Genomic DNA, 25008 nt, shown 5'->3' with positions numbered 1-25008 from the left:
GATCGACGCCTCGTCAACGTGACATTAAGTTTGCAATGATTTGTACATTTATTCATGTTTCCTGTGTGTGTGTGTGTGTGTGTGTGGGTGTGGGTGTGTGTGTGTGGGGGGTGTGTGTGTCGATCACTTTTTCTTTAACCATGTAGCTGAAACTGAATCTTGTTTTTTCTGTATTAATCTGCCTTCTGTTGCTCGAACTTCTTTTGATTGTAAACTGTGATGCACTCTTAAAACTCAAGTGTCATTCTTAGTGTGTGTGTGTGTGTGTGTGTGTGTGTGTGTTTACAGATCAGGACAGAAATTTAATTTAATTTATGTATATATATAAATATATATATATACACACACACACATTCAAATATAATGTCTAATCTAAAGTATGATAGTGTGGTCGACTGGTGTAGAGTCGTAACCTGGAAATCCAGATGCCCCGCCCCTAGCAAATTTGAATTTACACTGGCTCAGACGAGCGGGCTCTGGGCGGGCGTAACGTGATGACGACAGCGTTGCGCCGTAGGAGTCTAAAAGTAAACAGCCAAGATGGCAGCTGTCGCGTCCATTCAGTTTAGCTTTGGAAACGCTAAGCCAACTACACTTATCTTTCTCTGTGAGAGAGGAACAGAAGACTGCCCTAGAAGCCTTCTGTTCCAGGAAGGACGTTTTTGCCATTTTGCTGACGGGATACGGCAAAAGCATAATATATCAGTTAGCCCCACTGGTCGGCAAACACATGGGGCTTAGTGCAATTCATACACAATTGCGTGCGGCGGCATCTGAAATGCCTCATTTAGTGCCGCCCCTTGGGTAGGAAGGGTGTATCGGTGAGGGCCAGACTCAAAATCTTTCTGGAGTTGAGTCTGGATTTCCAGGCTAGTAGAGTCGTGATGAAATGGACACAACCATCTCTAGGGTTTACAGAGGATGGTCCCAAAAAGAGCAAATATCCAGTGAGCCAAAATGCCTTGTTGATGCCAGAGGTCAGAGGAGAATGGCCAGACTGGTTCAAGATGATAGAAAGGCAACAGGAAGTCAAATAAGCACTGGTTCCAACCAAGGTGTGCAGAAGAGCATCTCTGAAGCAACAACACATTTTTTAGGCAGTAAATGGCTTCCATATCCTCAGTACTAGCTTCACATAAAATATCAAACACATAAATATGAAGGTGATCAATAATGAGACAATTGAAACCGAAGAACGTGCAGCAGGTTTTATTTAAAGCAGTGACAGAACATAGAAACATTTCTGCTGCTGCTGCTGAGACACTTTAATGACGACAGAACAAATAAAAACACTGAATTTAAAAACCTGATGTCATGTATGTACACTTATAAATACATTCACACACTCACAAATATCACAAACAATAAAAAATAAAAAAATATACACAGTGTCCATCAGAAACTAAAGGTAGATATAGGTTCTAAATATTTTATGCTCAACATTATTTATGATGTTTAATAAAAGGAAGGTTGTCAGTAGTTGTTGTGTGCAATAATGCAAAACAGCAGGTTAAAAACATTCAGTAAAGTTTCGGTTTTTCTGATGTTAATATGTTTGATGATCTGCAGCAGAGTCGACTCCTGAAAACATCAAATCTGGTTTTTCCAAATCTTTCTGTTGTTTACTGTAATTTTAAAAAAGCATCAGTGAGCCGTCGTGCTGCGTTCAGGTTCATATTTGTTTGGGTTTTTCGGCTTTCAGCAGTTTGACATGAACCTGATTTACAAGTCATGATTTTTACGGTGACTCCCATATGACCTGAACGCAGCATGACAGTGACTTGTTGGTCATGTGACTGCTGTCACTCCACTGCTGTCAATCATTTTGACCCCTCAGATTCACTTTCTGACCCTTCGAGATACAAACATATATCACACACGTGTCATCTGGTTCATCCTGTGGAGAAAAAGGAAGATTCAGATTTATTTACAAATCCAAAATTTGTTCTTAAAGGGACAGTTTGGATTTTTGAAGTGGAGTTGAATGGGGTACTTATGTATGGTCAGTGTATTACAAACAGTAGATGTCAGTCGCCATGGCCCCAGTTTGCAGAAGCAGGCTGGAGTCTGACATGGAGGCTAAACAATGTAGGATAGTGTTACATTTAAGGAGTATTTTCACACAGTGAAGTGAAACTGTGTTTTAAAGAGACTGAAGCGACTCATCTTCGTATTAATACTTTGTTATCAAGAGATGCTGTAAAAAATATAAAGTTTTTAAAGTATACATTTATGATATTTTTCTTATAATGATATATTATTGTGATGATTAATCGGCACCAGCAAATCAAAATGATTTGTTTGATGAGAGCAGGTGGGTTCCCGTCGACGGGTGTATGTTGTGGATCATGTCCTCAGGCCTCCTCGATGGGGGGACTGTTGAAGCAGCCCTCAGGGACGGCCTTCAGGATGTCTTCCAGGTTAGTGATGTCTCGCAGGATTGTGTCGATGTCCCGGTTGATGCCGTTGAGTCGTCGTCGCTGGGCGTCCTCCTGCTTCTCCATGTCAGTGAGACGAGGCCGCAGATTCCCCTCCACTTCTCTTTGAGCATTGGCCAGAGAGTCCTCCAGCTGCTTCAGCTGGTTTTCATCCACAGTCCCTGGCTTGTCTGAGGAGGAGGAGGAGAGAGGAAGGACACCGATGTTAAATCAACATGTTTCTGAACGTCTTAGTATTCCTGTAAAATTCACCTAAATTCACTCAAAACTCGAAGACTCTAAATAAAAGGCCGCAGTTCATTCTGCTCTATCACTGACTGCATTGACGTGCTGTAGCTAGGTAGCTAGCTCGCTAACACTGCTAACAGTGTGACAGCTGCAGGATTAAATCTGACTTTTAATGAAATCTTTCTTTATTAGCTTTCCAGTGATGTATTTCACAGTTTGTAACTCTGACTGTGAACACACCGCCAGACTCTGCTCCGCCGTCTCAGCTGTGGTGCTGAGAGCCTAATAGTGCTGATCTTGTGTTTAATTAGTAGTTCAGTGTTTTCTGTTCGGCCTCTATGCTACAGAATGCACGTGTGTATGATGTGTCTGTTGAGAGCTCAGTGGCTTCTGTTGGTAACAATATCAATGATAACAATAATAACAATAATAATATTATAATAACAATTTCACAGAAATTAAACATTTTACATGTTTTCCACCGAACACTCATGGTATGGTAATGGACTGACACAATAAATCCATTTTCTGTGACGTCATGTAAACGTGACTACAGGACCCATAAGGCACCGGGCCAATTGCTGGCTGTTGATTGGCTCTGCACCCTGAGAAGGGAGGCGGGCCCTTCCTTTCAACCAAGGCTCTCGTTGGCTGTTGTAGGCCGTGGAGAGGACATGGAAGCTCCTATTGGCTCAAGAGAGGTGTCAATTACAAGGTCAGGGATCAGCGGCCATTTTGATGCACAGCTATCAGTAATATGTTCATGCAACAGGAGAAGAGATGTATGGACGTTTGAAATGATGCAGTCTGTGGATGTAATAACGTGACTGGACGAAATATTTTACTGGATTCAGATCGTCTGGACCTTTGGGAGTGTGTTGGGGTCATCTCTGTTGTCGCATCAATCTAACATGTTGTTTGGTTATCATAATCAGCAAATAAAACTTTCCGAGGATCCACGGATAGGAGGTTGGATTGTTTCAGAGCAGTGCGTCAGATTTAGATTACAGATTACAGATTACAACCATCTGAAACTCCTCTCAGAAACACACACACTCTGAATGAAGACGTTTTACGTTAAAAACGCTCATCACAGAGGGGCTGCTGACTACAGTGGCCGACATGAAAACATGAATGTCTCAATCTAGAGTCAGTGTTTGTTTTGTCCCTTCTGGGCTACTGTAGAAACATGGCGGTGCAACATGGAGATCTCCTGCTCCCTGTGTAGATATTAACAGCTCATTCTGAGGTAACGAGAACACAACGGCTCTTATAATCAGCTGATTAAACACTAAAGAAAACACACTGATTATATGATGTTCGACGCACTGGAGCTTTAAAAAAAGAAACAATGTGTTCCAGCTGAACTCACTCATATTAGCCAGCATAGCGTTGATGTCTCGCAGTGTCTTCCCCACAGCGTCTCTGGTCTCTCTGGCATTCCTGAAAGCAGCAGCCGCTCCGGCAGCAGCCTGCAAAGGAAACATTGACATCATTTACTGTGTGTCCAGCAGCTGGTCACTCATTATCCCTGACAGGTTGTCTCTGCGGGGACACTTTACCTCCTGGGCGTCAGTCTCCAGCCTCCTGCCAGCGTCCAGCTCTGAGGACACATCTCCAGCTGCTTCCACTGCCTTCGTCTTCAGATCCTGCACGTCCATGTTCAGTTTGGTGGCTTCATTTAGCAGACCAGTATGAGGCGGCAAAGCTCCAAATGACCCCTGAAGAAAAAAGACACCCAGTGAACACAGAGCGGAGGAATCAGAGCAGTTTATATGACCGACTCTTTACTATGATTCAGCAAATAAAACTTCCCAGGGACCCACGGATAGGACATTGGATTGTTTTAGGGCAGTGTCAGATTTTGGAGGATTTAGTGGCGTCTCACAATGAGGATTACAGATTACAGATTACAGATTACAGATTCCAACAAGCTGAAACTTTTCCTGGTTAAAATTCCTTCAGTGTTCATTGTTGAGGAGCTGACGGATCCACAGAGTCGCTTCCTCTCAGAAACAACCACACCAGCTGACTGACACCAGGAAACACTCTGAATGAAGACAGTTCATGTTGCATATTGATGATTGGTTGTTACCTCCAGATCACGGAGCAGGTTCTCCAACTGGCCAACGTTTCCCAGTGCGTCGTTGTAATCTCCAGACACGTCTTCCAGGACAGACTGTGTCTTAGCATTGTTGCTGACAGCCTGCTGGATGGTGCCGCTGATGATGGGGAGACGCTTGATGGCGTCATCAGCCAGAGCTTTGCTGGTGTCAATCTGCTGGTCGAACCCTGCGGAGGAAGAGGAGGAGGCGTCACGTTCAGTAATCGAGAAAACAAAGAGTGAGTCTCTTCATCTGTCTGTCTGTCTGTCTGTCAGCCTACCTCTCAGGGCGTTCAGGGCGTCATCTAGCTCTTTGGTGTTGGTGTTGATTGTTTGCAGAGCGGCGTCAGTGTCGGCCTTGGCGATGTTGACTCTGTCCAGCAGCTTGTCGAACACCTGCAGAGAGGAACCACATCAACATCAACTCAGTGAAACAAAGACCACAAGAAAAAATTATCAGATTTTTTTATTCCTTAAGTTTCTTTTTTGTGTTTGAGTCATTTTGTTGGAGTTTTTCGGGCACAAAGTGCCGTGGCGTCGTGACGAAGTTACAACTTGGCTACTTTTGTACTCAGCACTAAAGGCCCTGACACACCAAGACGACAGTCGGCCATTGGTCAATGTTGGGCCATCTGTGGACTTGTTATTCTAAAGCCAGCCTTTAGACTTTCACTCTTGTCTCTGTCACATGACTCCTACATCCACCTGCTCCTCATCTGTTCAGTTCTACAATTGTTTTATTTTCTTCGTCGTCTCCTAAGGTCATTTCTCACTTGAACTACACAACATTGCCCCCATGATCTGGGATCATGATGGTACTGCTCTGTTTTGTTGGTGCATGTAAGCTGTAAGAAAACATGCACAAATACGGAGGAAATGAACCCAGACTACGGACAGAAGGCTCCGTCCGTCCCCGTCTCCGTATCTAACATTGAACATAAATGAACCCCTACCCCCCAAAGGATTTATGCCAGCGCATCTTAACATGCTTCTGGTCAGATCCTCAATGAAGTTTATGCTGTTGTTTTTCAGCTATTTGAACCTGAATCTGATTCTGTTCCTCTTCTTTTATTCCCTGGTCCTGCCCCGTCTCACCTGTCCCGCCCCTCTTGGATGTGTTTGACTGCCTTCCTGTAAGTTCCTGACCATCAGCTCCAGTAGATTTCCCTTCATCCTAGCTGTGTTTGTTTGAGTCCTCCCTCTGTGGCCTGAATTTAACCACACCACATGCCGTTTAATATCTTTGTTCTCTGACATATCTTGGTCTCTCTGGGTCAAAAGGACAGGGCACTAGTCTAAAATATTTTGAAGTGCTGGTTTGTTTCTGTAGCACGTCAGCGTTAGAAGCAGAGCAGAGTTGGATTTGTGAGATTTAATAATCCTTCAGTACCTGCTGGGAGGCCTTGCCCTTGGCCAGCAGGTCCTCGGTGGCGGCCTTGTCTCGCAGAAGGCCATTCTGCAGCGCCTCGATGCTTGAGATGTCCCCGTCCACTGTCTGCTTCACACCATCCAACCTGGCAACCATGGCGTCCACCTGTCCCTGAGCATGATGGGAAAACAGAATGAGAACTGATTCTTTCCTCGGGTGAGGAGTCCTGGTTTTGTAAAGGTGGACGACACATGTTGAGCTCTTACCTGCAGGGATGATGGTAGGTTTTGCTCCATGCTGGTGATGCCTTTCAGCATGCCGTCTGCCATTTTGCTCTCATCTTTGGCCTCGCCGCTCAGACGGATGGCTTGATTCTCCAAACCCTTCACCTGGGCTGAAGTCTTATCATACCTGCACACAGACAGCATTCGTTTAGAGTATCACAGATTTGTCCTGGTGGTCCAGTAAGAGTCGAAGTCTCAATCACCAAACTCATGTTTTTATTTCAGGGCTTTTCAAATACCGTTGCTCTGTCAGTGATTTTGGCATCAGACACCTGACCCCTGACCTTTTGCGGCAGTTTGATACGTCACCGGGCGGAGTTAGTTTGTAACATAGCCGGATGTAACCTATCGTGGTGTTATGACATGCTGCTGGTCAGCGTCAGGTTGAGACGCTGCCGGTAACAACGTAGTATAAGGAGCTGGTGAGTCCCCAAAGAGAGGGCAGATGGGCCCAAAAAACCCCGGACTTTCACCTGGGAGTCCCCTGTTCTCTTCCTGTGTGAATGTGGAGCCAAACCATGTTGTTTTTGTCTACACCTAACCACGAGCTTGTGTTGACGTCCTGGCGTTGGTTGCAATGTATCAGAATGTCAATAGCAGACACAGAAGGACAGACGTGAAAGTCCACTGACGAAGTGGTGATAAGTGACGCCTTACGATGAGAACATGCTGTCTCCAAATACGCCTCCATGAGCCCAGCAGCTTATCCAACCAGCCTCCACATCCAGCGCCCCCACCCCCAAGACCATCCGAGACCAGCTACCCAAACAGCTGACGCAACAACCAGCCAGCACGTCTGCACAACTCCTGCACAAGCAGTCAAACACAGCAGCCTGCTCACCACGAATACCTGTCAAAGCAAAGTCTAATGCCTCGCTGACACGCTTGCTTCAGACTGACGCCATACGCTACCTTTTGTTTTGGCACACGTTGCGTTCAGTAAAGGATCCACAGGCTTCAGCTGCAGAGTAATAATCCTCTTTAGTCATTCCATCGTGAATGAAGTCCAGTCAAAACTATTCGTCCTTCTTGGTCAAACACCTGACGGCAACAGTGACCTTCCCACCTACATTCCTACAGTCAGGTTCGTTAAAGAATTTGGATCTTACGCTGCTTGACATTGAGGTGGCCGTCACAAACTCATGAATGTCTCTATCTAGAGCCACTGTTTCGTTTGTCTGCTCTGGGCTACTGTAGAAACATGGCGGTGCAACATGGTGATCTCTGTAGACGACGACCTGCTCCCTATATAAACGTCTCATTCTGAGGTGACGAGAACACAACGCTTCTTATTTTCAGCTGATTAAACACTTAAAAAAAACACACTGATTATATTCAATTCACTTTAGATCCGACACACTGGAGCTTTAAATTTAAACGAGTAATCTTAACGCAGGCGCTCAGACTGACAGAAGAGACTCACATTGTTTTCAGATCTCCGATCAGCTCTTTGACTTTGTTCTCTTTGTTCATGAGATTTCGGACCTGATCCAGACTCTTCTCTGAATTGCTCAGAGCTTCGTTGGCGCTTCGCTCCACAGCGCCTGCTGTCGTCTGGTGTCTGCAGGATGGACAGACAGACAGGAAGTTATGAACACACAAACATCTTACCAATGTATCAATCACACCATGAACAGAGTACGATGGCCTTACTTATCAGCCAGACTGTTCGCTGCCTGCACCAGAGAGGAGAGGACGTTTGAACCCAGCGGAGCGTCTCCAAGAGGAATCTCCTGATAGGAAGAAAGAGACCATCAGCTGTTAGAGGAAATCATGGTCATCGTCACAGTTACAGTCGTCACCACCTGCTGGCTCACTACGCCTCGCTGGTTACTCTTTAAAGGTTTGTGTTTTAGCTCATCACATATTTTGGATCAATCTCCTGAAAGTCTTTCATATTATAGTCAATGGAACACATTTAAACTCCAAATGTGACGTTCTGATTGGATGTTGGTGTGACATCACTGTGCTGTTGGCTTACAGCTGATCTGAGGTCCTGCTTGGCTTGGTCCAGTTTGCTTTTCATCTCCTCCATCAAACTCTTGACCGCCTGCACCTTCGTCTTGTACATCTGCTGCTCCTTTTTAATGTCGTCCGCTGCGTCTGCGATGTTCTGGATGTCCTGTCCCTCGGCCAGCTGACTCTTGCTGATGGATGCCAGGCGGCCCTGCAGGTTCTTCTCCAATCCTATTGGACACAGCAGGCGTGATGTCATTAGTATGTACAGCCCTTCTTTCAGCTTTGTGACGATGCACTTTCCAGCTGACCCAAGAGGGTTTTTAAGGAGTGTATTTGGCTGAAGAGGGAGGAGGATTTTCTCCTAACACTGAAAGACTCAAGTGAAGTGTAACTACCTCCAATTTGTACTTATTTACTTGAGTAAATGTACTAAGTTACATTCCACTAGCACCAATAACTGTAATAAGTGTTGTTTTAGGGCTCATTAATGATCAGTGTGTGACACATAGAGACAGGTGGATGGAGCCTTCCGTTCGTACTCTGCTTTCATTTGATGCATATTTGTGCACGTTTTCTGAAAGCTTATAGATACGGACAAAACGGAGCAGAACCACCACAGACCGCGGAGGCAGCGTAGCGCAGTGCAAGCGACAAAGACATTTAGAAAATAGTGGAACTGAAGACTCGGTAATATAGTGAAAAGAATTTTCCATCCACGTGGCGATGACCTCACTGATCATGACCAACTCTGTTTAAAGGTTGCAATTTACAACCTCCTCCACCGTCGCCTCATTTGTTGTCGTGTGAAACTTTAGACTCCGCCCTCTAGTGCCATCTATTGGCTGTATCTATGACAACATAAAAGACGCAGTGACGTTTACAGTGTTTGAAATGTTTGTTCCTATTTTCATACAGAACGAGAGGATAATTGAGCCCTTACCTGCGAGCAGCTCGGCGTCGTGCTGCAGGTCATCCACCAGCTCCTCTGTGGCTCTCAGAGCGGCGTCCACCGCAGCACTGTTGGCTGGTTTCAAACCTCCGTCCATGTTGGAGAACAGAGTCTCAAGCTCCTTCAGTTTGGAAGTGTAAGCCTCCATCTGCAACACAGAGTTCAACAAAGTCACTTCAGCCTCGTTTTCGACAAGCAGATACTTTGTTGGTTTGAAGTTGTTAAATAACTAAAATCCAATCTGACAAAACCCGACATCTGCAGAGTGTCATAATGCTAACGCCCACACAACGTGAAAGTATAACGTAGTTAGACATTTAAAATATCGTCAAACCAAAGTTTGGATGAAAACAAAAAAAAACAAGTTATCCTTTAAATAAAATATATAACACATTTATTTATTGTTGTTCGTTCATATTTAAAGTATCTGTTTAATCTTGTCACTTCAACACAAACTATAAACCACAGAGAAACTGTGTGTGAACGTTTCTGCTCATTGATGTAAACCAGAGTTCCTTCATGTCGTTTTTGTACCTTTTTCTTGATGGGGCTGAAGCAGGCAGGACAGTTGGACCTTTGGCACTTCAGACCCTCGAAGTTCGGTCTGCAGCGACACTGACCCGAATCATCACACTGTTGGGACACGGAGCCCTTCAGGTCGCAGTCACACGCTGGTCCACAAAACAAGAAACAACTTTTAACATCCAGAGAGTTTAACTCGCTCCACATCAGGCTCACAGTTCACGACATACTTCATCAAAGATTAAACTGGTCTCACAAAAACATAGTGACAGTGTTTGGGTCATAAATAAGAGCACAGGAAGTCCATTTATTAAAGTTCATTGCTCGAATTTAACCAAATTCATCTGAATTATTGAACCTTTCCTCAGCTTTTTGTCTTTTACATGTTAAATCAAACTTTAAGTCTGTGGGAGGTTTAGCTTTAAATAAAGTCAGTAGATTTGTGGCAGTCAAACTGATCTAGAATGAATAAAAAGCTAATCGAGAGAAATCTGTAAATATCAATTAAATTGTTATTTTAAAAAAGTATAACTTATATTTTTAGCCCCTGGTGTCTGAGGGGAAAGCATTTATTTACAACAGACAAAGAAAACTTAAAATTTCAATATAACAAGAAATAAAACATCAGAAAAGCACATTTTTACATGACAGTCATGACCTGATTAATATAATCAACTAATCGATTACTTCAGTCCAGGCTGTTCTTACGTTTGCAGGCGTCGGTGACTTGGCCGTGGTAGAAACCTGGCTGACAGTTCTCGCAGTTCCATCCCTCCGTGTTGTTCAGACACTTCAGACATTCACCACTGCTGCGGTCGCAGCTTCCCGCCACGCTGACGTCAATGTGGCCGTTACACTGGCAGGGCCTGCAGGGCTGCACCACCCCGTCGCCTCTCGAAGAGCCGCCGTAAAATCCCTCCTGACAGACATCACAGCGAGGGCCTGCAGACACGGTATAAACGTTAAGACTTTGATATCAATAATGATATTCTACATATAATAACTGATTGATCACTTCTCTGCATGTTGCTGAGAATGACATCATCATGACTGTACTGTGTGTGATGTCATAGTCCTGACACCGACCTGTGAATCCGGTTGGACAGCGGTCACATCGGGGCGCCAGTGCGCCAGCAGGCAGCGAGCAGGACACTCCGTCCGGACAGGGACATTTCACACAGCCAGGCTGCCAGGGGTCGCGGTAAAACCCCTCGGAGCAGCTGAGCTCTCCGGGTGTCTCGTCAGCAGAGTAACAGTCTCCGGTCTGTGGGTCGCAGCTGCCTCCTCTGCAGCTGCATGGCTCGCAGGGGCTGAAGGCTCCGTCTACGGGGGTCCTGCGTCTGAAACCAGCCGAGCATCGCTCGCAGAAGTCGCCCTCGTAACCCGGCGGGCAGCTGCAGGTCTGAATCCAGCGGGCCGGGACACCATGGCCACGCCGAGCCGACACCAGCCGCACGTTGTCGAGGTAACCACGTCCTGAAAAGATGCGACAGTTCAGTCAAGATTAGGAATTTTCTCAAAATGTTCAGCACTCAGAAATCCATGCGTGAGCTGAGGCTGGTGAGGCGCCTGATTTCAAAGCATCTCACCATCTGATCCAAAATGTCTTTTCACGGAGGAACTGCGTGTGAACGTTGGTGCTTTTTGAGAGAAACTGTGTGACGGCTAAAAGCTCAAAGTTTCTGCTTATCAAGAATTTGAATTTGAATTTTTATAGAAAGCATGGCCCCTTGGGATGTAGCATCTCATTTTCAAGGGGTCCTCAAACACAAAAGAGAAACACGCAGAATAAACTGCGTCTGATTGCTACAAGCTCATTTTTCCTGCTTATCAAGAGAAAATGTTTGTGATTGCTAAAAGCTGAAAGTTGTACGCTCTGTTGTAAACCAAGCAAGGATGGATGAAACAAGGAGAGAAAGTAAGAGGAGAAGAGGAAGGAGAAGGGGAGGGGAAGTTTAAACTCACCATCTTCACCAAATGTTGCCCGGATCTTGATGGCGGTGAGGTTCTGGAGGAGCGTCTGGAACTGGGTGGAGGAGAGCTGAGGCTTCCACCTGCTGCTGGGCTGCTCGTCCAGTCTGTTCAGCAGACAGAAGATGTGATTGCACACTGACTGAGACATTTGGAACAACATATCAGACTCACTACAGCTGAAGCTCCTCTCTCTCACAGATCTTGTTAACTGTGCATTGGTAATTCATAAGTGTAACAGAATAGAAATATTTATGAAATATTGTCTCATTATTGATTTATTATTATTTTGATTTGTAATTTGCTGTGCACGTGTAAAGTTTCAAACTGGAGCAGGAAGTCTCATCAACACACAAAACAAACCAGGTGTGCTCAGGATCTTAACCACACTGAAACGTTCAGAGCAAATCCAGCATCAGTGGTGCAGATCTGCATCAGGTCGCCGATGCATTGTTCAAAACACACTAAATTTGGCATGCAGACGTGGTGTCCTCCAGTATCTGCAGTCTATCCATCCATTTTCATCTGCTTATCCGAAGCCAGGCTGCGGGGGCAGCAGGCTGAGCAAAGCACCCCAGACCAGATGAGATCTATAATCCCTCCAGTGTGTTCTGGGTCTGCCCCGGGGCCTCCTACCAGCTGGACCAGGAGGATCCTGATCAGATGTTGAACCACCTCAACATGAAGGAGCAGCGGCTCTACTCCGAGCTCCCTCCAGATGTCTGACTCCTCCCCCTATCGCTAAGGCTGAGCCCAGACACCCTACAGAGGAAACTCATTTCAGACGCTTGTATCTGTGACCTCATTCCTTCAGTCACTACCCAGAGCTCATGACCATAGGTGAGGGTTGGGACGCAGATGGACCAGGAAATGGAAAGCTTCACCTTCTGGCTCAGCTCCCTCTGAACCACGACGGCCCGGCACAGTGCACCTGTCAAACCGCTGATCCATCTCACGCTCCATTCTCCCCTCACTCATCAACAAGACCCCGAGATACTTGACCTCCTTCTCTTGAGGCAGTAACTCTCTCCCAACCCAGAGGGAACAATCCACCGTTCTCCAGCAGAGGACCATGACCTCAGATTTGGAGGTGCTGACTCTCATCCCTATGCTTCACACTGCCCCAGGTCATGCTGGAGGTCACGGTGCGATGGAGCCAACAGAACCACATCATGCCTGAAAAGCAGAGATGTGACTCTGAGGTCCTCAAACTGGACCAGATTTGATTCTTCTCTTCTCTACTTCTCTCTGAGCGAGCGTTACCGCTCACCATGCTAAATTATTTTGTATTTTCGTGAGAGATTTACGGAACAAACATTGTGTTTGCGTGCAGCTTCTTCAGCTTCACTCGTGCAGTTGATCCTGAGCGACTGCAGATTCTTTGTGCAGGAGACGTTTGTTTCTACTTGCTCTGATTACAGCAGCAGGATTCTTCCTCTCTGACATGCAGGAATGTTCCCACTCGACTGAAAAAGAAAATATTTAAGTGGCAACGAGGAGGAGGTCAAACTCTCAATGTCATGTCTGAATCTGAGCCACCCTCTGGTGTTAGAAGCGCGAGGTGGGCGGGGCTTATCATGTCAGGAGAGACGTGAGACAGACTTTGACAGACCAGTGAACTTGTGCTAACGCTGACTGTGATGGATCGTCTCGCTGCAGCGAGTCTCTGCAGGTTCTGACCTGAAACTGTAGTTGATCTTCTGCCCACAGGGAACGATGGATCGCAGGTCACCCAGTGAGGCCGACACTCGTTGGCCGCCACCTTCCAGAATCACATCGTTGGTGGACGGATGTCGGACGCCACGGTCAAGACGCAACGAGAAGGAGAGGTTCTGACCATAACTCAGCAACTGATTCCCCAGGTAAGGAGCTGTGGGGGAGGAGACAAACACCTGGTCAGGAGGGAGGAGAGGAGGATATGTGCAAACAAGATAGGATGAGAGAAATGAAAAGGTGAAAAGAGGAAAGGAAAGGAAATTTGAGGAGAGGAAAGGAAAGAAGAATTAAGGAGAGGAGACAACACAGGACAGAAAAGAATGGAAAGGAGACATGAGGAGAGGAAAGATGATGACACAGAAGAAGGAAAGGATATGTTCACACACAACAGAAGACAGAAAAGGAATGGAAAGGAGACACGAACAAGGAGACAAGAAGAGGGGATAGAAGGAAGAAAAGAAGGAAGTATGAGGAGGGGAGAGGAGAAGAAAGAGGAAAGGGAGACATGGAATACAGAGAAGGAGAAAAAAGGAAACAAGAAAAGAAAGGAAGTAAGGAAAGAAGGAGACAGTCAGAGAGGTGGTGAGGGAACGAGAGAAGTTAAAGAAAGCAGATCACAACAGGAGAAAAGAAGAGGAGGAGGAGCAGGTGGTAGAAGGAGGATGAAGGAGGCGGGGTTTGTTGTCACCTGGGGCATACAGGTAAACCGGCAGAGAGTTTTTGGAGATCACCTCCAGGTCCTGGTGTGTCGGTGACCAGCGGAAGTGAACGTTTCCAGGGGTGACGCCCTGCGCCGTCGCCGCCTTCCAACCGTCCGGACCTGAAAACACAACAGAGTCTGTCACAGCTGACGCACTGTGGGGCTTTTATTTTGAAATCAAACCCAGAATCCACTGAGATCATCAGGGGTCTTTTATTGTGGAGAGGTGAAAGGTTACCGTTGGTGAAGGTGGAGGTGATGTTGTGGACGGAGTATCCGGGTTGTGGAGAACACTGGCTGCTGTGGCCGTAGCAGAAACAGGTCTGACTCCCAGAATCCTCTCTGAGCTGACGACTGAAAAACACAAGCAGCGACAGGAAGTCAGACACAAAGTGCAGAAATGTACAGTTTGCATATAGTCTCTTTCAAAATAAAAGCATTACGTCGGTACAACATCGTGAATGACGTCTTTTTTCCTTCAACAACAAACACACGTGGTTGTGTTTACACGGTGAAAGTTTGTCTCCGACTTTCCCCATTTTAACTTTCATTCTTGTCCGACTGCGTTTTCCCCTGTTAAACTCTAATGGCAACCAGGCGTGTGTCATGCCGGCACTACAAGACGTCTTTCTTTCATCAGTGTTTGACGCCAGACGTCACTGCCCGAGCGTAGAATTTAGACATCTTCGGAGTGAGACCGGGTTGAAAGGCGTTGAAGAGTCTTAAATAGTTTTAAAGAATCAGAGGATCGGAAGTGTTTCGTCACCTTTGCGTGCAGCCGTTCGGTCCGATCGGTCCGTTTCGGCAGCGGTTACATTTGCCTCCCGTGACACCTTCTTTACAGCTGCAGCGCCCCCTGCTGTCACATGACGCACTGACAGAACCTGGAGACAAAGAAACAAAACCGACATGATCACTTCTCATCTCTGATCCGAACGTTGGGAGGTGTTAAGGACAAGGTGTGGGACATGTTGTGGTGTCTCACCTGTGAGGTTGCAGCGGCAGGGTGTGCAGCTCAGCGCCGCCGCCCCCACCATGTAGAATCCATCCTTGCAGCGCTCGCAGTGGCGTCCCTCAGTGTTTCCCTGACAGTCCACACAGTGCAGGCCCAAGCTGTCCCGAAGGCAGTACCGAGACCTCCCATTACAGTCGCAGCGCGCTATTGCTGCAGGAGACAGGAAGTATAAGTTATTTTCCTCATGCATAATTTAAATATCATTTATTGATTCATTGCAGAAGTTCTTTCTCTGTTCAGGTGTTTTGGGCTAATTGAGACGCTTGTCTGCTTCTGTTTTTTGTTTCGGTTGGTCCTAATTGTTTTTATGGGGCATCTTTCACCACCCAGTAAAACACAAGGTCAGCCACTGGGCACGGAGCAGTGTATCGTCACATGATCAAATACAGACTTTATGTTGGACAACATCAACAAACGTATCACCAACCATCGCTGCAAATCTGTGCCTGACAAAAAAAAAACAAATAAAACGACTTTATTCTTAAATCACTGAAATCAACAGGCCTATATTTAAATTCCTTTCACACAAAACTGTTGCTCTATAACGACCAGGAAATACAATCAAATTATTTATTTAAACTTGTTTAAAAATGATGCTTCGGATAATATTCTGACAGACAGTGCGTCAGAGAGATCGAGCCACTTTATCCCGTTAAAACAATCCTCACAACTTGGATTCATTTTTATGAAAAACCCTTTTGATTCTTTTGATCTGAGGACGCTTACAGACTGAAGGAATATAAATAACTTACAGGGTTATTCAGGAATGGACACATAACCTGAGCAACAACCTGCTTTTATGTGTCCAAAGAAAAAGCTGCTTGGAGACGAGAGCAGGCCTTGAATAGAGACAGGCCTTTCTTTGTCAACATGTGTAGCTACACTGGTCCAGTAAAACAGACTGGGCCTTTAACTGGTTCTAGACTTTAAATTGCAGTTTTACAGTAGTTTATGTAAAACAATGATATGATTTTGTTACAGATTTCTACTGACTATTTCACAGAAGAACAAACAGAGACACTGGCAGAGATGGGTTTACCTTCTCGAGGGCGGATATAGCTGATAACAGCGTTTGTATTTTAACAAGTTCTTTGGGGTGGCGAGTTTCAGAGATTGGGACTTTCTCGTCATCTGATTATCTCTGACAATGTTAGGTTTTTATACTTCTCAGGTATTTGATCCCAAATATTTAGGAGAAATTGAAAATGCATACCAAACAAAAGTTCAGGTCTCAGGAGGATATGAAAGAAAGGAAAGCTGTTTCTCGTCACATGACATACGCCTGAGCTTTGTTTATCTCAGGGTGAAGCCCTGAAAACAGGCACTTGGGAGCTCTTGTGCGTCACGACAGCATTGCCCACACTTTTGAGTGCACCTTCCAGGTTTCTACACCGACAAAAATTGATTTCTGGATTTGAGGGTGCAAAAACGCCTCATGAACACATGGAGACAGCTGCTGGTTGGCTTTAAGGATTCAGGCTTTTCCATCGCTGTAATAATATTTCTGTTAAACTCTGATTTATGACACATTTTGTCCTGATTTTGTTCTGATGGTGGTGTTGGAGGAAACATCAGGAGGTCTTTCAGATCTTTAGTAATCAAGGAGCCACAAGTCTGGGTGTTCAGGTGTTTCACTGGGTGTCCCCCAGGGGTCAGGTTTGAGTCCACTTCTGTTCATCATCTACCTCCTCCCCCTGGGCACAATCCTCCGTCACCATGGGGTCCATTTTCACTGCTACGCCGATGACACACAAGTCTACATCTCCTCCAAACCCATCACTGCCATCCCTCCACCTCCCTCACCACCCTGAAGTCTTGAAGACATCCGGAGCTGGATGAGCAGGAACTTCCTGAAGCTAAACGGCAATAAAACCGAGGCCCTGCTCATCGGCTCCAAATCTACCCTCACCAAGTCACAACACACCCCAGCTCCACCCATCATCATCGTCGGATTCCCTGTACCCTTCTCCTCCCAAGTCAAGAGCCTCAGCGTCATTCTGGACAGCACCCTCTCATTTGCACCTCATATTCAAAACATCACCCGGACTGTCATATTGACCCTAACTGGACACTGTGCACTTGTTTTTATGTTGATGTTTTGTAACTGTGACTTGAAAGGCGCCTCCAAATAAAATGTATTATTATTATTATATTATTAATCATGCTCATGGACTACCTACAGTAGATTTAATGATATCTGATCTTTAGCTGTGAAGCTGCAGAGAGTCACACAGACTGAAGGTGGAGACAGAATCACAGTTTTTCTTTTCCTGAAAACCTCACTGAGCCTTAGAAATGTTTACAGAGTGTGAAGCGCCTCGTATGTTCTGTGGTTTGTTCAGAAATCCCGGAGAGAGCCGCACCTCCCAGCCTGAAGCCCTGCGGACAAATCATCCCAGTCCACAGAGTCCCACCCAAAGCAGCCAACGCCTCGTCTGAGGAAACAACGCAGCTGTCTGCCTGCAGCGAGCTCACAGGTCTCCGTCACGCTGACAAACACTCATCAGATCTGATAAGACTGTTTTTTTCCAGCAGTGTTGCTTTAAAGCTTCATTTTAAATTCTGATAGAGTTTCAACAGGCTGCTGCTTGTTACTGCTGTCAGCAAGCAGGGCAGGTTCATCCCCACAAACAGTATTTAGTGGAGAAGTTATGTAATGACAGGATGGAAAGAATGAGAGTTTCAGGGAAGAATTAATCAAGATTGATCTCTTTATTTTGGTTCAAGTGGCACAGCTGAATTAATGTCCTCACAGGTTCGGTGGTGTAAGAAGCTTCGTGATGTAGTGACTACATGCAGAGTTAAGGGGGATTTGGCCTGACGTGCACCTCCCTATAAATGTAACTCCACAGTGTCACAGTGACGCAGACCTCCTGTCTGTCTCTGTGAGCTGAAACCATTTCCCTCAGTGGAAACAAAGCTTTGATTTACTTTAATTTCACAGATAAGAAACAATAAATTGTGAAGACAATAAAGCCTCCACACACTGTGTGTGATTTATCCTGGCTGAAATATGAGCAGAGCAAATCTCTGCTAGCTGCTAGGCTAATTTATACAATGTAAAATGCCATAGGCTTGTGCTAATAACGTTAGCATGTTGTATTTGTGGGGAAAATGTGTCCAGATAAAGACAAGTGTTTGTCTGTGAATGCTGCGAGTTATAGTGAAGCTGATTTGTGTTTGAAACTGTCTCTATGAAGCCATGTTTAATGTGTGTTTAATGTGTGTTTACTGTGTTTAATGTGTGTTTAATGTGTGTTTAATGGGTCCGTCCCAAGTCTCTTAAATTACTGCTAGTTATCTTACCTAGCCAACTTTGCTAGCTGTTTAGCCCCTCCCACCTAGGAAAAAATGTGAGGAGCTAGCGCTAGGAGCAGCCAGCGTCTGGCGTTACTATGGGTACATCCCAACTCTCATTATATTCGCTGACCAAAATGTGCCAGATGTAGAGGGCGGGTATTTATACGTCATGGCGTTCAGCTGAAAAACCCTTCTGGATAGGAAGCTCTCGACTATCCTAGCTCATAGCTGCTTAAAGCTTGCTGCTAGCTCCTCGCTGCACAAATAAGAGACTTGGGACGGCCTAGAAGATGGCGGACCTCGAACAACTTCCGGTTCAAGCAAGGAGCTAGCAGTAGCACTATAAAAATAAGAGACTTGGGACGGACCCTGTGTGTGTTTACTGTGTGTTTAATGTGTGTTTAATGTGTGTTTTGAATCAACTAAACTTTACAGCACTTCCCAGAAACCCTGTCGCCACCTAGTGTTCTGGAGGTGTAACTGCAGAGTGACACAGACACACCACCGCACAGGTATAAATACATCACAATGGCGTAGGCCACGTGTGTAGGGTCTGATACTGTGGCTCTTGACATGGGGAAGTTGCTACAGCGTGGGGCCTGTGAAAGCTGCTCAGTGGTGCATGAAGTCATGATGATTTAACTGCCATGTATCAAATCACGTGGATGGTCTGGGAATGATCAGAGTGTCCAGTGTGCCCGTGGAGGAAGCACACCAGAGACTCAGGCTGCTCTCACACCTGCCCTGTTTGGTTCAGTTCAACACAGGTTCATTGCCCCCTCAGCGCTCTTCGTTTGGGCAGGTGTGAACTCGAGGGCGATTTTCTCGGCTTGAGAAAAGTTTTACAAATATAAAATCTCCATGGATCATAACTGAGCTTGTTTGCAGTTGGAGGTGTACAGACGTCTCTTTTATAATGGAGGTCTATGACTAACTGGAAGCAGAGCTGAGTGGCGCTCCTGGAGGCCTGAGTGAAATCCACAGGACTTTTAAAGGACTGTTGCACAAGTGGAGAAAAGGATCGTTAAGTGTTTGGTGTGACTGTGGTTCATTTCTCCTCACAGCCTAATATAAGCGTCCAGAGGGAGGGTGAGGTGAGATTAAGGTGCGTCTGTTTGTTCTAGTGTCTGGACGCACCTCAGATCACTCAGCCTCTGATTCAGCTCGGTCACTGCGGCTCAGAATAAATCAGTGGGTGATTCACTGTGAATCACTCTGTGATACGACTTAATGTTCATCTGAGGCGCCGGCGGCCGCCATGAGCTCAGGTGTTACGCCTTTGATAAGACAGTTTCCAACACGCGTCTGTCTGAGAGGATTCCTCTGTAAACATACAGCACGGGACAATAAAAATAATTTGACTCCAACATGTGAGCAGCTCACACTGTGCTTCATTTATCCGTAGAGATAAAACATACAGAGTGGAGTCACACCCAGAAACATCACAGTCTGTATATGGACAATGTGACGTGAAGTCAGAGTGAACAAAGGAAAAACAGTTTCCAAACACGGAAGCAGCTTTCATCTGCATTAAACCTTCACCAGGTCAGATTAACACTGCTTAAGATCAGACAGAACTTATTATTATTATGTTCATATATCACCGTAATACTTTAAAGTGATTCCCAGTTTTCTGAGAGTTACAGGCCTGATGTTGAACTGATGCTGCAGAGAGCAACACAGTGCTTCTGTTCTGGTCTTAAATACAACACTGAAGGGTGAACCAGCTCCACCTGAGTCTGACTGCATTTCATTTATATTCAAGTGTTCGTAAGAGGTCCAACAGGGTCTGAATCCAAATATGAGTAACATCACCGCACAGGAAATCACACTGTGTTCTTGTTTTGGCAAAATTAAATACACATTGAGGCTATATAACACAAACATGACAGATTTCTTAATTTACAGTGATAATAATGTTTGATGGGTTTTTTTCTGTCATGTATGAGATCTTTTATGAAACAATATTTTTCAAAAATAAAGGTGGAAAAAACACTGACATATAAACTTCCTCAGTAGAATTCATTCTTATATTTCAAGTTTTCTGAAATGTTATGTTTAAATATGAAAATGAAGCGTTATCTAATTAAATATGTGCAAAATTCTTGTTTCATTTTGTGTTGTCATGTTCGAGACAAATGTTTTCACACTTCAGGATAAATCTCTGCATGACTTCATAAATCAGAAAATACTGTCAACAACCACAGGAACAAATCAACTTTCGTCATGTGTTTGGGAATAAAAAGTTCCATAAATCAGACTCTGAGTGACGCATGAACAAAGGCCTCTGTCAAAACCTTCAGAACACAACAGGAATGTGGAACTGGGAAATCTGGTGGATTGAGTGCTGCTGAAGTGGAGATTATTTTTTATGTTATAATGTTTATTGTATTTGGTGTAAATATGCAAATGATGTTTTATCTAATTAAATTTGAACCTTTTCTTTTAACATAAATTTCCAGAAGAGAAATCTGAGCGAGATTAAATGTGTATTTTGAACCTTTCCTCACAGAAAATGTGTTACTGAAGCAAAATAGCCCAAAATCTCAAAACTGAGGCTCAGCGTACGTTCAGTCAGGAAGACCTCTCTCGTGCTCACCCTTTCACATTTCTCTCTACCCCACTCTCACTGCTCCCTCCAATCAGCTGACTATCGCTGTTCACTCCTCTAGTTATCCAATCACACTTTGCCACGATCTCTCAGCCAATCAGGATGCCACTGCAACATTTTAAATCTGCTCTCTCTTTTCCTTATTCGACTATGGATTCATCACCCTCCTTAAATCAAAGCATCTCTACGGGGTCTAATCTCCAAAGACTTTCCACATTCTCATTCATTCGTTCACATGTTAATAAATATTCTTTTACCATAAAAACAAATCTCTCCTGATTGAACTGACCGGCGCTTCATTTTCTAATTCATTCTTTAAAAACAGTTTTAAGATAAATCCACATATTACCTCCTTCTTCCAGGAATGTCCGCCACGTGTGATGATGCATGGAGCGGTTGAAAGTCCTGGAAAAAGCTAATAAGTGGTCCTTGAGTTAAGATTTCTTTTTCCCAAACTAAGAACTGAACTTTAAATGAACACTGCAGCATGTTCTCTCTCAGTCAGGTAAACATGTAACACCTGGATGATGTTGTTTCCTCACGCATTTGCTTTTGTACACAGGTGTTTTTATTTTTAATTTCAGGTATGGGCCTCACCCACAGGATCCTCCCTTTTCAGGCAGAGGCTGATTTAAGGATTCAGCTGCTGTGATGTCTCGTGTACGGAAGATCATTTTTAAACACAGATACAAATTTAAGAAAAGTGAAAAGAACTCTTGTTTTGACGTTTAAATTTCTTCAAATTAGTGTTTAGTCTTCTGAGGTCTGTACAAATAGACTTCCATAAATTAGTAACTTGCAGTCCTGTAATTTGGACCGAAGAAGTCATAATTTTGATTTAGTATTTCAACGTTTTGACTTTTGACTTTGCATCTCATGATCCGACTCACTTTTGTATTAGCTCGACTCACAATCTCACGTTTCTTTCAAATTTTGAATAAAAAATGGATCAGTTTTGCGCATCTGTCTCATGTCTGTCCCAGCCACTTTATTATATTAAACGTTAAACTGCACACTGTTGCGCTGACACTCACAGTGTGCACTGACAATAAAGTTTAGATTTTAATGAATTCACAGCAGTAATGAAACAAACACAGAGTTTATATCAAAGCAGTCGCTTAAAACTCAAAGTTTGTTCACTCATTTCTGAGATTTTCCCAACTCTTATATTTTTACATAAAACACTAGTTTCAGCAGAAATGTTATCGTCTGTCCTTTAATGACACATAATCTATGTTACCTGCTGTTCTGCAGAGTTTGTAAGAAACAACCAGAAACAAAGCCATGAAATGAATCACATGACGCACACACATGTCCTCTGAACGTCCTGCGACCCTGCGTCCCCACATGAGGACATCACATTTTGGGTTTGCTGCATCTTATACTTCACTGTGCTGAACTCGTTTGTGGACACTTTTGTCTGCCTTCTAGTGGTAATAAGAGCACAACACACTAATCCATGTGAAAACAAGATGGCCGCCATCTCTGCCAGGTCAGTCTGCAGCTGATCCCGACACAAACGTGGACAAGGTCCGAAACCTGATCACAGGTTTTGATTGAAACTTGTTTATGTTTGATACGGCAACAGATTTGACCAAGTTTAGTAAAAGTAGCAAGCTAAGACGCTGTTGATGAGGAAGTACTCGTTTAAGGGCATCGGCACTTTATTATTGTCTTGTTGAAGACATTGAGACTTTATATCGTCTCATTAAGGACATTCAGACTTTATCATCGCAGCTTTTCACACAGGTCAATCAGGTACGACGGACCGTCCCGACAGACAAAAGGACATTTCCAGTTTGGAGTACGGAGCAGGAAAATTCATCCAGAGCGATGAAACAAACAAATCAGATGGTTTTAGTTGATATTTAGTTTTTGCACAACAACGTTCAGACATTGAAATAAACAGTTTTAAACAGTGACGTCTAAGTTACAGAACACTGAATACATGTTGGATTGTTTGTTATTTTAAATATATATATATATATATATATATTTTAAATTATACGTTATGACACACTTGTGACAATTACAAATAAACCCAATGTCCTCATATTACGACATCACTTTTTTCCAGGCACTTTGACGCCACATCAGAGGGAAAAACCGGATTCGTATCGACACGAAAAGTTTCTTTATTTAACTAAATATTTTTCACCTTTTTACAAAATATTTTCATTTTATAACAGTAATAAAAAATAAATAATAAAAATAAATCAAAGAGAGAAAGAAAGAAACCTGTATAAATACATAATAACTGTATGGGATCTAGTGTTGCACGGTATACGGGTACTAAAATAGTACCGCGGTACTAGAGTATTCCAAACGGTGCTATACTGCATTTGGAAAATACCGGTACTTTGAAACTGATTCAATTCATTAATTTAGTTAATTTATTTTACTCATTTATGCACACAAACGCCTTTCTTGTTCCTATTGGAGCACAGATTGCACAAGTGGTGTGTATGACAACACCTGTATCAACATTCGCAGCTGGCGCACGTGAAAAAAGGCAAGAGAAAGTCTGCCTCGCAAAGGGAGACAACACGAGACAACACAACTTGGTGGGACATTTGAGCAACCAAACCGTGACGTCCGTACCGAGGTACTTACCGAACCATGATATTTTTTGGTACTGTTACACCCCTACTATTTATTGTTCTAAAGGTTTGTATACAAAAGGACTTTTCCTTAGGAAAAGCACCGAAGAGTATCGAAAAGTATTGAAATTCATATTGTATTGGTACCGAAACAAAGATTTTGGTATCGTGACAACACTAGTGGGATCACATTATGACATGATCTAGATGATATTTTTTTCAAGATAACTGAGTCAACTGGTTTAAACTTTTCTTGTTACAACAAGATGATCTTTTTGTTTTTCCTGGCGTGGCGTCAGGTGCAACTGATCCCAGATAGCTGGCAGAAATTAAAAATGCAAGCCAAACAAGAGCTGAGGTCTCAGGAGGTAAAAACAAACATTAACATTAATCCTATGGAGGTAAACTGAAGAATAAACAATAGAAATGTACGTATGTGTGAATATGTGCAGTGAAAAGTCTCAGAGGTTTTTGTTGATACGTTCTGTCTTCTTGCTGTAAGACATATAAATTGTTCTGTAAATATATTTATGTCAACTTCAGCTGTTTAAGGATCAGATTAATTTCCCCCTCACCCTGTCATATTCACTTCTCTTCAGTGATTCTATCATAAGTTAATGGTGGAGGTAAGGGCGTATGATTAAGGGATTTTGTTCTGAGACAAAAATGTTTCAACCCTAAAATGTTGATTGAATTTGGAAACAGAAGCAGGTCTGTGTGAAGCGCAGTCCAGGTGAGACAGTAAAGTGAAGAATAAAGAGTAAAGGTGACAGCAGCTGATGTGTTCAAAGACGCTGGAAACTGGAGCTTCCTCCGCCTCACCATAAAAACAAGCACAGAGCAGTGAGAGCAGGGAACAAGCTGAGGGTCAGGTACTTACAGTAGTATGTGTAGGTCGCCTGGACGGCGCAGACCACGGCCAGAACGCCGTACAAAGATATCCAGCTGCTCTTCATGTTGTGAGTGAATCCTTAGATGAATCTCGTCAGAGCCGCAGAAAAAAACTCCTGCAGCTCCTCAAAGTGTCGACTTTTAACTCCTCTGCTGCTGCAGGTCTGTACACGCTGCACATACTGAGACACACTTACTCACATGTGATTCACACACACACACTCACAGTCAGAGGATATGACTGAGGGTGTGTGTGTGTGTGTGTGTGTGTGTGTGCAGGGACAGTCCGGGGCGTTGTTCTGGACGTTTACTGGGACTCTTCCACCACATTTACATTTTATAAAACAAAGA

General features: G+C 44.2%; 1 protein-coding gene across 1 annotated transcript; it reads right to left on the bottom strand.

Annotated features, from left to right (window-relative positions):
* Positions 1-1193: 1193 nt before the first annotated feature.
* Positions 1194-24842, bottom strand: lamc2 (laminin, gamma 2). The gene is made up of 21 exons (XM_049599518.1): positions 24647-24842; positions 15226-15405; positions 15007-15124; positions 14479-14594; positions 14229-14360; positions 13505-13694; positions 11819-11931; positions 10940-11329; positions 10562-10795; positions 9866-10002; positions 9323-9479; positions 8405-8610; positions 8077-8156; positions 7847-7984; positions 6406-6550; positions 6161-6310; positions 5052-5166; positions 4762-4958; positions 4229-4387; positions 4039-4138; positions 1194-2608 (listed from the first exon to the last, which is right to left on the bottom strand). The coding sequence occupies exons 1-21, from the start codon at positions 24720-24722 to the stop codon at positions 2355-2357; spliced, it is 3387 nt and encodes a 1128-aa protein (XP_049455475.1). The 5' UTR covers positions 24723-24842; the 3' UTR covers positions 1194-2354.
* Positions 24843-25008: the final 166 nt, after the last annotated feature.

This window comes from Epinephelus fuscoguttatus, linkage group LG15, assembly GCF_011397635.1.
Source record: "Epinephelus fuscoguttatus linkage group LG15, E.fuscoguttatus.final_Chr_v1".
NCBI lineage: Eukaryota > Metazoa > Chordata > Actinopteri > Perciformes > Serranidae > Epinephelus > Epinephelus fuscoguttatus.
Note: the sequence above shows the minus strand (reverse complement) of the source record. Positions and strands in the feature narration are given on the sequence as shown.

What these genes read in the sequence shown, in the direction of transcription:
- lamc2 (XM_049599518.1), bottom strand. Translation starts at nt 24,722, where the DNA reads ATGAAGAGCAGCTGGATATCTTTGTACGGCGTTCTGGCCGTGGTCTGC. An exon ending in CGCCCTGAACGCCCTGAGAG is followed by an intron (nt 4,959 to 5,051) that starts GTAGGCTGACAG and finishes CTTCCTCCGCAG; the next exon opens with GGTTCGACCAGCAGATTGAC. An exon ending in ACCTGCTCCGTGATCTGGAG is followed by an intron (nt 4,388 to 4,761) that starts GTAACAACCAAT and finishes TTTTTTCTTCAG; the next exon opens with GGGTCATTTGGAGCTTTGCC.